This window comes from Suillus plorans, assembly GCF_016647745.1.
Source record: "Suillus plorans strain S12 chromosome Unknown HD556scaffold_124, whole genome shotgun sequence".
In the NCBI taxonomy this organism is placed as follows: Eukaryota; Fungi; Basidiomycota; class Agaricomycetes; order Boletales; family Suillaceae; genus Suillus; species Suillus plorans.
This window is the reverse complement of record NW_024537508.1, coordinates 41406-54030: the sequence shown is the minus strand read 5'-3', so window position 1 is coordinate 54030 and position 12625 is coordinate 41406. Positions and strand designations below refer to the sequence as shown.

Genomic DNA, 12625 nt, shown 5'->3' with positions numbered 1-12625 from the left:
AGACCGTCGCGTTGCCCGGAACCAATGCGGCCCCAATGGGCCGAGAAAAGGAGTGCCTATCTAGCATCCGGACGTTGGCAGATGACCAGCGCCGGTAACACCGTCCCTATGCTTTTCATACGAAAGCCAGGGACCGATCGGTTGAGGACTGTCGTTGACCTTCGTGAGCGCAATAAGAACACGCGTAAGCTGACATCACCCTTGCCGGACATGGACGGCATACTTCGACGGGTCGCACGAAAGCCATTTCGGTCGCTGATGGATGGGCAAGATGCCTATGAGCAGATCCGGGTGGTACCAGAGCATGTGCCACGAACAGCTATGACCACCCCGGACGGAAACATGGTCAGCCACGTGTTACAACAAGGAGACTGTAATGCCCCGGCGACTTACCAGGCGGTGATGAACTACTTATTTGGCGAGTACATCGGAATATTCATGGACGTGTACCTGGATGATATCATTGTCTACTCGGACACGCTACAAGAACACATGGGGCACGTACAGAAAGTCGTGCAGATCTTGGAGCGGGAGCAGCTGTTTCTGAGTGAGAAGAAGCTCAAGTTCCTGCAGCCAGAAATGAGGATCCTGGGACGGATCGTTAGCAACGACGGTATCCGTATGGACCCCGACAAGGTGGACAATGTTCTGAAATGGAAACCACCCACCAATCGTGACCTCTGTCGTGGTTTTATTGGCGCTGTTGGATACCTAGCGGACGATATCCATAAGGTACGGATCCCACTGGGCGTACTGTCAGCCGTGTGTGGGGACACGGTGCCTTTTCGGTGGGACGACACAGAGCAGAGGGCCTTTGAAGAGGTTAAACGATACGTCGAAGCGTGCTCGGCACATAGCAGGGTACCACTCACCTATGGGCCGAATCAAGAGCAGGTCTGGATGATGACGGACGCCTGCCCAACGGGCGTTGGCGGCGTCATCGCTCAGGGCGCCGAATGGCGGAAGGCGAAAGTAGCAGCCTTCTACTCGGCCAAGCTGAGTGCCGCTCAGCGAAACTACCCTGTCCATGAGCAGGAATTATTGGCCGGGGTCGAAACGATGTTGCGACACCGTGATATCCTGCAGGGATGCCCGTTTGTTTGGCTGACTGACCACAAAAGTTTGACACACCTGTTGAATCAGAAAAACTTGTCCGGTCGTCAGGCTCGCTGGATGGAAAAGCTAGGGGAGTTTGACTTCGTGGTTGAATACCTGCCGGGGGCGCATAATATACTCCCAGATGCTCTGTCGCGTATGTACGACTTCGATGCACCAGGCACTGTGCGGGCGACAAGTGAGTACGTCGTCCACGATGAGGGAGCACCACCCACAGATGTGGCTGCGATAGTCAGCATGCCGGTGCTGGTTGGTGACGAGGCTAGGGCCTCAGGGCCACGACAGAGCTCCCGGGTGGCCGCGCAACGCGTGGATGCCCAATTGGCGCCCAAACCACCCGCTAGGGCGCCTCGCTTGCCTGTTGCGAAGGCGGCAGTACAGGCCAGGGCCGAGGCATCGTGGCAGGTTCTGAGTGATGCGGCAGACGCCTTAGGCCAGCAGATGGTCACACCCACCGGCCCCTCCCCACCGCGAACACGGGTCGCGAGACCCATCATAGCTCCCACTGAGACGGGCCGGCCTGAAACGAGCCAGGAATTCGCGAGGCGGGTGCGAGATCGCTTCGTGTTGCGAGGTCCACGTGCCGAGCCTACCCCTGCACCACGAATGGAAGGGGGGGTGCAACAGGCAGGAGAAAAGGACGCGACTGAAAAGGACGTTGCAGTTGAGTCTGTAGAGAACCGAGTCCTGGTGACTTACCCCCACGAAACTGGTCTACTGGACCAATTGAGGGACCAGTACCACGAAGACACCATGTTCAGAAAGGTCCTAGAGTCGCCAAAGGAGTTCAGAAACTTCAAGGTAGAAGATGGTTTGATCAGCATTAAGCTGAAAGACAGAACAGCACTATGCATACCTGACATCAAGATCGGGGAACGACGACTCGTAGAGGTCATCATCGACCAAGCCCACTCTCTGCTGGCGCACCTCGGCGCGGATAAAACCTTGTCCTACATAAGGGAACACGTATGGTGGAAGACAATGGTCCCCGACGTACAAATGTTCTGTAAATCTTGCAAGACGTGTCAGCGCAGCAAGCCGTCGAACCAAAGACCCTTGGGGCTGTTAAACTCACCTTCAGTGCCTTCCCAGCCATGGGAGGTCATTGGCGTGGACTTCATGGGGCCACTACCTACCTCTAGAGACAGGAACGGGGAGTACGATTCGATAACCGTTATTATCGACCTACTAACGGCCATGGTACATCTGGTCCCAAGCCGGACGACGTACACTGCCAAGGACATAGCCGAACTGATGTTCGCTGAGGTATATAAATACCATGGTATCCCCAAAGCTATCATCAGCGATCGTGACGTCCTATTCACGAGCAACTTTTGGACTCACCTTAACAAGCTCATCGGTGCCCAACTAAGGATGTCCAGCGCGTACCACCCGCAGACAGACGGCGCCACGGAGCGGGCCAACAGAACAATTGGACAAATGTTAAGGTCCTGTATTGGGCCCAACCAACGAGACTGGGTCGCTAAACTACCTGCGATAGAGTTCGCAATCAACATGGCCAAGTCCGAGTCCACAGACACCTCACCTTTCCTTGCAAACGGCAGACTGCCGAGAGCAATGATTTGGGAAACCGCAGGGCCGAGCGAATATCCAGGGGTACGTGTATTCGCCCAGAAGATGAAGGCAGCGGTTATGGCTGCACACGACGCTGTACTGGGCGCAAGAGTTAAGCAAACGCATGAAGCTAACAAACGCCGAAGAGCGTGCCCATTAGTAATGGGCGACCTGGTGTATGTGTCCACCAAAAATATATCCTTACCTAAGGGTACGGTGAGAAAGCTAATACCTAAATACATCGGGCCCTACAAGATTCTCGAGGACTATCGCAACAACTCCTACAAGTTGGAACTTCCTGACCGTTTGAAACAACGGGGCGTCCATCCCGTATTCCACTCATCGTACCTTCGGATTCACATCCCCAGTGACGACCGACTCTTCCCTGGACGGTTAGAGACTCAGGTGGCGGGTTTTGAAGACTCCGATTCGGAGTGGGCCATCGAGCGGATTCTGACTCACTCAGGAAAGCGTGCTGACGCTATGTTTGAAATAAAATGGAAAAGTGGTGATGTCACTTGGCTGCCGTATGATCGTGTAGAGGAGCTCGACGCACTAAAAGATTATTTTACAGTGCTCGGGATCGAAAATGTCTCAGACCTTGAGGAGGGGACCGGGAATCTCCCAGCGAGAGATCCCCAGGTGTTAATTGGACACTTATCCCCCGCTGACTCGGCCTACAAAAGTCCCATCACCCCTCACCCCTCGTCCGCTTCCTCGTTCTCCTTCACCACCAACGAATCCCTACTTCTCTTTGCCTGCAACATAATCCCAAGCCTCATGGCCCCTCTTCTCACCCGCGTTGGTCCCCGCCGATTCACTCTACCGAACGGCCTCGGAGATGGGGACCTGCTGATCGTCCTCGACATGCTCCGCACCTACCTTGAGCATGATGCTCACCTTCGGTCTGGTACAGCCTCAGGCCGAGCTACACCTGCAGGGTACGGAGATTTTGCCCTCTCCTTCAACATGATGCAGACAACCAACGGACATACCTCTCGCATAGCGGAGGAGTCCACCGAAGGGCCACGCATCAGTGGTCCCTCCCCCTCGTTCATTGACCTCGTCGGCGAAGACACTACCGCCGCCGTTCAGGCCAACTCCAGCCAACCTCCTCCTCCTGAGGGCGGACGTTGGATAAACCCGCGTCGCGCTGAGCTCCTTGAGGAGGCCCTTTGGATGAACCTTGAAACCTCTAAGAGGCAGAGGGAGTGGCGCGATCGCAGCATCGCGGACCGCAAAGCCGCGAAACGCGCCCGCCACACCGCTAGTGCACCCCCTACCAATCCAACCATGACCCATGGAGAAGGCAGCAGTCGCGCACTCACCTTCTCCCCTACTCTTAACAATAACTCCCCTCGCACACGGTCACCTCACACCGCGGGTACCCGGGCCCGAATGGAGGTCGATGACGAGGATGAAACCGCCCCCCAGACTGGTAGACGGGTCGGAGATGAGACTGGAAAGGAGGCCGCTAAAAGAAAGAAGTAAGGGTAAGGATGCTGCTCATCCTGGAGGGGGGTATGTGACACTCGCGTGCGCGTCACCAGGATAAAAGTATTAGGAAGTGATCGAGTTCAGATGAAGTTCACAGAATGTTCGAGGCCCGGCTACTCGCAGGAGCCGGGGCCGTATGTTATTTTCCGTTTAATCTAATGTTCCGTTTATCACAGGCTTCGTACGTCTCGACAATATATATATAGTCGTGCTTCTGTACTTAGCCCCCAGAGTTCTCCCAATTACAACTAGGCTGGTATCTGGTTACCATTGCGCGAGAAAATACTCTACGTTGTGCCGCCATCTAAAGTCTAACAACTTCTACGTGCCGTCACACCAGGCCTGCAGGCACAGTGTTTTTGCACCCGCGTGAAACAAATTTCCATTTCCGATTGTATCTTCTCCGATTTCTTTCGGGTCTTCACCTGTCTCTGCTGTGCTCATGGCCCATACATTTGGCTTGCAAAAGATATAAGTTCCTGTTCGTCTGCTCCTTTTCCCCCAAGTTATTCGTCCTATCTCTCGCATTATCATTGTGTGTTTTTGTTTTGGCATTAGCATTCGCTGACTCGACGTTTGCCTGCGACAGAGACCTTGGTATCTCTTCTCTCGTTCACTGTGGCCGTCTTTTCCCTGTTCCACGTACGTGCCTCATCGTGCTTGTAACTTTTATTCTCGCTGAATCGTTGTCTCAGGATGTCGCTTACCTTGCATGATTGCCCGCCTCATGATGGTGAACACGAGACACCCACATACCCATTGATTTATGACCCGTTGTATTACCCTGATGAAGTATCCGTGTTGTCCGCTGTTGCATGTGATCTACCATGGCTCTCTGCATCACTTATGTGCTACAAAAGCAACCTGAACTGTTTGACAGCTCCCATCCCGTGTGATGCTGCCCCCAACGCGTTGGATGTAAGCGTTCTGAGGCACGACTGAAAGCAAACAGTGTCCTTGCAATTTTGAAATCCTGCGGACGGAGCTTGTCAGTTCGTCTGATGATGTGCTTACACAGCGTTTCTCGATGCACCTACCCAGCACTTCTCTCCAAACTCGCACGACATTGATCGCAGCAGCTGTTCACCTTGCTTATGGTTCCGATGTTGCAGCTGCACTCTGCCGCTCTCCAGTGATAGTAGCCTCTTCTCCAACTTCGATTCCTCCCCCCTCTGGCATATTTGACCTTCACCAGTATTGGCTTTTCTTTTCCCTGGATGAGCTCACCTGTGTCTGGAGCGTCTTCTGTTCAATCATGCATTCGTTCTTCGTTCTTTCTCAACCTCGCATCAATCGCTTTCAGGCTTGCGTTCACACCGTCGGTCATGTAGTGTGCTCGCCAACTTCGTACGCCTAGGGGCTAGATTCGAATGCGAAGGTATTGTGCGAGACATATCTAACATATTATTCCTTCCCCGTGTCATCCACGATGACACGTGATGCTATGTTGGACGACAGAGTTGCAATTGGGGACTGGCGACTCGCTGCCGGAATTGGCAAAATGGCCGAGCGTTTTTGGCCTTTTTTGGCAACTATGTCGACATGGCGATGACGCAAGTTGGTTCCGCGGGATGTTATATAACGACGAGCCTCGTTTTCTCTCTTGCCATTCTCCCAAAACCACCTGTTCAATAATCGATAAGCTCGCCCTCATGGCAGGACAATCAGGGTCGCAGGATCTTTCTGTGGTGGCACCCCTAGCGCTCACACAGACACAACATGACAAACTTGATCAAACTTTACCTGACACTAACTCCCCCACGCCCAAGTTACCTCGAGGTCAGCACAGGCGTTCATCCATAGTTTTTTGATCTCACGTTAATGGTATCCTAGACACAGATGAAATTCTTTACGATTCATTTAGCAGTCCTTACATTGGGCTAGCCGCGGGCGGCTTTTACGAGTACCTGAAAAACAACAACATCGAGTTCAGGACATCCTCGAAGTCTTACTATGGCAAGTTCTGTTCGATCGTTCAGAGTTCTGGAACAGGAAAATCAAGACTCATTCTCGAGGTGAGTATTATAACGTGCATGCATGCATCAGGTGGCCAAAATTATTGAGTTAGCTCCGGAAAAAAGGCGTCCTTGTTTTGTACATGAACCTTCGCGAACTAAGTGACAGAGGTTTCCCTAACCGAGACCCGGTGCCTGCATGCATCTTGACAGAATGTACAATGGACTGTACTGAAACCGAGTATACCGCTCGTTGTTACGCCTTTTTTACGGCCATATTCCAGGTGCTCTGGTGGGATCTGGGCAGCAAGATACCTGCACTGGACTCTCGTGATCTTGATGTTGCAATCAAAGCATGGAATGACGAGATGTGTGACATGCACTCAGAGGCTCGTACCAAGTTCTTTGAGATGGTGGATTTTCAATATAACATGGTGAGCACGGCCAATCATGATTGCTTGACAGACACTGGCAGAACAATGCTGAATTGGAGAACGTTGTCACACAACAGGTTCTAAAATCACCACGCCAATCCTCTGTTAAGCAAGCTTTCCGAGACATGGTGCAAGCTATGCCGCACATATTCGCTGCAAGGGAGAAAACGAAGAGGAATGAGGAGGAGAGGAAGGACAAGTATCTCTTCGACGAGCCAAAACTTGTCATTGCATTCGACAAGGCATGCCCTCTCAACAAGTTGAACAGTCGTGGCATCCGTCTATCGCGTATTCTCTGCAGTGTGATTAGCTCCTACTCCCACGATAACACACCAGTCTGGGTCGTGTTTGCATCTACGACCTCACAGGCGGCCGATTTTCCACCTCCTCAAGTGATTCGTAAGTACCTGCTTCATGTCCCTGGCAGTTCCTAGTATTCACACAATATTGCAGAAAATTCCATGCGGGTAGTGCAATCTGGGAATTCTTCATATCCACCTTATCATGGACTTGGTTGGGATCAGTTTGCGACCCCTCTAGGTGATATGCCAGCTAATGATATCGCAAAGTTTTGCCATGTCGTTGGATTTGGTCGTCCACTGTTTGTTTCTTGATTTTATGCTCGTGTTCAGTTTTGTTGATCCCCGCGAATAGGTGGAAATCACTCATGCTAAATGGTGGGGTTCTGAAGTTGGCCGGTCAGAAGCTATGCAACTCTATGGTATTTGATTCTATGGCTACCAATCAGGCTCTCGCCGTACTGGCTCAGAGATTCGCTCTCGACATCCGCTTTGGTCATCGCGATACTGTTTCTTACATCAAAACAGCAGTGGCTAGTCACTTGCGTGTATGTTTCTCGACGACCGAAAATGGGCTCTGGAGTGATACCGGTTATCCATCAGAGCCCCTTCTGTCTTGTGTCGCAGCAATGTTACTCCATCAATCACCTGACAATTTGCCTAATGCTTTGCATGTCTTGGAGAACAGGATTCATAGTGGGATGGTCGAAATCGGACAGAGCGGAGGGTTGACTAGCAGACTTTTGCTGCTTCTTGCTAAGGATCTCTTTGTCCGCCGAAACCCCCCCGAAATCACGATCCAGCATCTACTCTATAACGGAAGTGAGCATGCCGAACTGCTAGACTGCCAGAAGGTCTCTGTCGTCGGGTTCTTGGAATATCTTTTTGGCGCGGCATTCTGGTCGGACTCAGAGGCAGGAGAGGAGGCCAAGACAGCTTTTCAGCATGCCTACATCAATTTTTCTCACTGGATATCCATGGAAGAGTTTATCTCGCCTGCGGACAGTGATTTCGAGGAGTTGGCAAGGTAAGCTTCTAAACGTTGTTCGAGCGAGATCATTTCTAAGATATCGCTGTAAAGTGCTAGATGTGATCCCGATGAGTGGACTTTGCGACATTGGCATCGCACAAGCGCGGTGCAATGCTGCCCTCTGCAGCCGCTGGTCGACAAGATGATCCCTATCTATTTTGACGATCCCAGCCTAGGCCCCGATTTGAAACGCATGTCCCAAATTTTCATTTCCGACAAAGTGGGGAGGATTAGCGATATCGGAGATCCAGGGTACGATAGTACGCGCACGCATTACTCGATCGAGTGCCAATCAGATCTCCCCTACATCACTCTCCTTCTCGACCTCAATGTGGACTCGGACCCGCAACTTAGCGCCACGTATCTGAAGAGGGACCCGAGCCATCCCGAAGCAGGCCAATGTCTGCGGATCTACGCTTCTGGAATGAGCGACACCACGTTTCCATTCTTAAATCGACATCCTCCCGTTGCGAAAGGGCTACAAGAAATTCTCTCTCGACAGAAAGAAGCACCGTCGCAGACGATCCACCAAGCCCTCAGGAGTACAATGCGCGACATGAGGTGGGAGGCATAAGAAGGGTTGTACTTGGGCCATTGAGCGTATGTTTTAGCTAGTCAGATGTGTGTGCCTTGACGAGACTGGCTGTATTCAGAAGCTCCGGAGAGATGGTTGCAACTGACTCCTGCGGTCCATCGATGCCCGGGCGGCCCATCACAAGCTGTGTTGCACCCATGCGGGGGTGCTCCTTGATGACTTGCCGGAAGTGATGTGATTCCATTTTCGTCAGATGCAGTCGTCATGGTAGGCGAATGTGGTGGTGAAAGCCTCGATGAATGAAGCACACACCCTCTGAAAATTTGAAAAGATCATAAATTATACCACAATTATTATGGACGAGCATGGCACCACAAGATCACAATGCCTCAAGCTGTTTGGCAATGAGTTTCTTGGTCGTAGTAGGACGGATGACAATAGCACACAATCCACCCTTGGATTCATGGTTGGCACATACAATGCCGCCATTCAAGTTGCAGCGTCGATGAGTAGTACGCACACCTTCCTGCCACTCTAAGGCATCAAGCGAGCCTCTATGTTGCTTTCGAGGTGCACCTAGACCCTCGCAAGCCCAGTGGATATGGAAATCATTGACCTCAGGTCGTTTGGCATCTTCATGCGAGTAAATTCGTGTGATGTGGCCATCAGGCCAGACGTCCCATTCGATATCGCCACTAGTAGGTGTCTTAGTGGTGCCGAAGTTCGGTTCGGTCGGGTTCATTGCCCTATATCTGCGAACCCCGAACTCGACCATTGGTCAGGTTCAGGCCAGATGGCTGAACCTAGGACTGGACCCCTTCGAACGCGTTCGCAAGAGTTCGGTTCGGGTTCAGGACGCGTTCGAACCCTCGAACTGTTGCTTCAATTTGCAAAAAAAAACAATGTGTACAGTGTCAATAGCTACTAGGACCCTTCCTTCACAATGCGGTTATCATACGGAGCGACAAACTCAGCCTGGGCTGTCGCAGAGATATGCCCTTGACGGTATGCACTCTTGAGCAATTGAAGAGCCTCAAATGTTGTTGGTTGCAAGCTGCCGCGACGTGCGGTCCCAGTAATGCCGCCGCTTGAAAACGCTCGCTCGGACGCAACAGCCGAGCCCTGAATGGCCAGGTAGTCCTTCGCGATGCGGGAGACAGTCGGGTATTGCACAGAATGGTGCTTGAAAGTTTGTTAGTATGCAAGCAACACGAATAAAACAATGAGACATACCCCCCACCAGGCCACTACATTGTCAACATCCTCAAGCGGTGCGTCCAGATAGTCCTCGAGTTCTTGACGAGGCCTTCGCGTGGCTGTATCATTCACGATACGTGATTTCACAGAGTTGCGCATCCAGTTATGGCCATACGAGCCTTGGCGAGCAAGTGAGGGAGGTGCAGTAACAGACGGCCCTACAGGAGTCTGCGAGGAAGTACTAGTGTTATCATACATATTGAACTATGTAATATTAGTATACAATTGACATAAAAGAGTGATGAGCGACATACGACTCTCTCGAGGCATTGCATGCCTTTGTTGAAAAAATGAAAGTCTGAAATCCGCGTATAACTTGCCCTTCAAATTTGGGACCTCGTCACTCTCGTCAGCGAGCTGGATGAATCTGTTTATTCCCTGACAAATCAAGTGAGCAATGTATTCATGTAGTCATTAGTATAGTAGAGCACTTACTTTGCGCAATTGAAAAATACGCTGCAGCATGTTGAAAAGCGATGCCCAGCGTGTGCGAATCCATTTTGAGAGTTCTAAGGTGGGCTCATTCACTTCCGCGCAACACTTCTGAAGGAAGGCGCGCGCTTGAGGGGACTTCCGAACCTAAACAGTGTCATGTCAGTATACAACGACAGTTAGATGAGTACTTGAGTACTTACTTGTGCGACGAATGCGAGTGCCTTGCCGATGGTGTCAGGGTGTGGGGGTTAACACGATCTTTCTCGAAAGAAAAGATGGTTGTCAAGTCCGCGCTGCGTTCATCCTTCTTGAGGGATCTACGGTCTTCACGATCCTGGTCACCGAGCGTTTTCGTCTGTTGGTATGCTTCCTCTTTCTCATCGTCTTCCTCATCATCTGTAAAATCCTCGAGCGGAGGACATTCTTCTTCAGTGTCATCGTGATCGTGATTCTCTTTGTTGCTAGCGCTTCGTTTTGGTGCAGGGGCACCTTGAGGAGGTCCTGCAGCTGACCGTTTGGCCGGGACACTGCTAGCAGTCTCCCGGATCTTCTCCGTAGGTTTGGTGGCTCGACCCGAACGGCGTATGAAAGAGTTAAGAGTGCCGTTGTGCGCAGGGGGGGGAGGGAGAGGGGGAGGGGGTATTGGGGAGTCATCATCAGCGTCGTTGTACCAAACTATCTCAGTGGCATCTTTCAGTGAGCCGTCAGCGCGACGTGCGGACGACATGGTTGCCGAACTTGTGCAACACATTAGTGTATTTTAACTAAATTCAAAACCGTTGCGCACCTTAAAACGCCGAGACGTGAACATTCCGCATCATAAAACACCGAAGTTCGAACCAGTGGCAAGATTGCCAACTCAGAGGTGCCAAAGCATGGCAGAAAATAATTATGGTGAATCGCAAGCACAGACAGTACATTCTGCGATAAATGACATGAGAAGTTAGCAACTAGTAGCAACCAATTGTGATGGACAACAAACTAGTTGTAAACTTACCAGCGCGTTAGTGAGTCGCATTGCTGAAGACGCCGAGAAGAGAGAAGAACACGGGAGAAGGCAGAAGACAGTAAAGATGGGCAAGCACGATACTTGAATAGAATGCCTCACCCAAAACGTGAGGCTTCGCCGAAGTAGCACAGCGTTAGGTTCGAACCGGTCTAGACGCGTCTGGACCGGTTCACGTGGACTAGGATAATGCCGAACCTAGAACCTATCAGGGGGTTCGGTCCAGGAGAAATAACGGACCCGTGACTGAACCATCGGTCCAGTCCACAAAGGTTCGGGTTCGAACCTTGGTTCAGGACTGGACTGCGGCAGCACTAAGGTGTCTGGGGTTGGTGGGCAGCAGAGGCGCGTGCAGTTGGATCAGTCCCTTAGATAAATTAATCACAGCTCCAGCCTTGAACGTGATGATGGTACTTACTAGTAGCAGGTGGCTTTTGTAGGTTTTGTCTAGGTGGCTCGTGAGTCGTCAATCATGCGCGTAGTTGACTGACCTGAGAAGGGATTGGCCGATTTGTATGAGGCTGATCTCGCACGGGCTGTGGAGGCGCTGGGGGGTGTTGCAAAGGCAGAGTAGGGTGAACATCTAGGGTAGGCTGTGGAGGCGCCGGGGGGTGTTGCAAAGGCGGAGTAGGGTGAACATCTAGGGTAGTATAGTGCTGCGAGGCAGGCTGTGAAGTCACTGGTGGGTGTTGCAGGGGTGGTGTAGTGTGAACACCTGAGCTATAGTATTGCGAGTGATGTTCTGATTCAAAGACACGGACAGAAACTGGAGGCACCGAGTCAAAGGCTTGGCGCAGTGAAAAAAGGCCAAAATACACTCACCATCAACACGGACATGTTCATTGGGTGTAGCAGTACGAGGTTGCGTGGTCACAGTTTCTGTGTGACTGAAACCTGAGACTGGAGAACATCAGGATGCAGGCCTTTGAGTGGTCATTAGGTTACTCACCTTTCTTGACCTGAGAGAAACTATGGGGCACTCCCGCAGTATCAAGCTGCGAGGCGTCACACTTGCATGGGCTGCTGGGCTGAAATAAGTTACTGATAAAGCTCTGGCGGGTGTTATCACGATGCAATCGGCACAATTCAAGAATGAAACTTGACATCAACATACCGGAATCATTCTCATTCAGGCAAGCAGGGAGTTACATGCAAGAGGTGACAACGAGTGTGATATTATGAGCATAAGAAGGGATATGTTATCAAAAAAATATGCTAGCCCGATATTAGTGGCTGTGCCACATAGTGTGTTGCGACATGCATCTGACTCGGAGGTCTGAGTCGTATATAACAGATTGTAACTAGCAGGTGGCTGTCGAGAGCGACAGGTCATTGTAAAGTGGGTGCTCTAGAATCTATATGGTCTGAATGTCATTGTCTCGTACTATATTACTAGGACTCACTGCTGCCGCGCCCACTGCCGCATCTGTGCCGCAACACGCCCAACACGTCCTCTAAATTCAACCTCTCAAAGGCATGTCCGAGA

The 12625-nt window shown here is 51.4% G+C and overlaps 4 protein-coding genes across 4 annotated transcripts; 3 read left to right on the top strand and 1 right to left on the bottom strand.

Moving 5' to 3' along the window:
* Positions 1 to 3471: 3471 nt before the first annotated feature.
* Positions 3472 to 4496, top strand: HD556DRAFT_1314666 (uncharacterized protein; the record flags this gene model as incomplete). The annotated part of the gene is made up of 4 exons (XM_041300978.1): positions 3472 to 4178; positions 4242 to 4322; positions 4365 to 4369; positions 4420 to 4496. 4 exons carry the CDS (start codon positions 3472 to 3474, stop codon positions 4494 to 4496), a joined length of 870 nt encoding a protein of 289 aa, XP_041152418.1.
* A 388-nt stretch (positions 4497 to 4884) lies between these two features.
* Positions 4885 to 5545, top strand: HD556DRAFT_1451245 (uncharacterized protein; the record flags this gene model as incomplete). The annotated part of the gene is made up of 2 exons (XM_041307918.1): positions 4885 to 5106; positions 5141 to 5545. The coding sequence occupies 2 exons, from the start codon at positions 4885 to 4887 to the stop codon at positions 5543 to 5545; spliced, it is 627 nt and encodes a 208-aa protein (XP_041152417.1).
* Positions 5546 to 5840: 295 nt separating this feature from the next.
* On the top strand, positions 5841 to 8480 carry HD556DRAFT_1451244 (uncharacterized protein; the record flags this gene model as incomplete). The annotated part of the gene is made up of 7 exons (XM_041307917.1): positions 5841 to 5967; positions 6022 to 6203; positions 6257 to 6577; positions 6619 to 6976; positions 7031 to 7178; positions 7232 to 7903; positions 7958 to 8480. The coding sequence occupies 7 exons, from the start codon at positions 5841 to 5843 to the stop codon at positions 8478 to 8480; spliced, it is 2331 nt and encodes a 776-aa protein (XP_041152416.1).
* A 65-nt stretch (positions 8481 to 8545) lies between these two features.
* HD556DRAFT_1461094 (uncharacterized protein) lies at positions 8546 to 9216 on the bottom strand (the record flags this gene model as incomplete). Its single annotated transcript, XM_041308244.1, has 1 exon — positions 8546 to 9216. The coding sequence occupies one exon, from the start codon at positions 9214 to 9216 to the stop codon at positions 8821 to 8823; it is 396 nt and encodes a 131-aa protein (XP_041152415.1). The 3' UTR covers positions 8546 to 8820.
* Positions 9217 to 12625: the final 3409 nt, after the last annotated feature.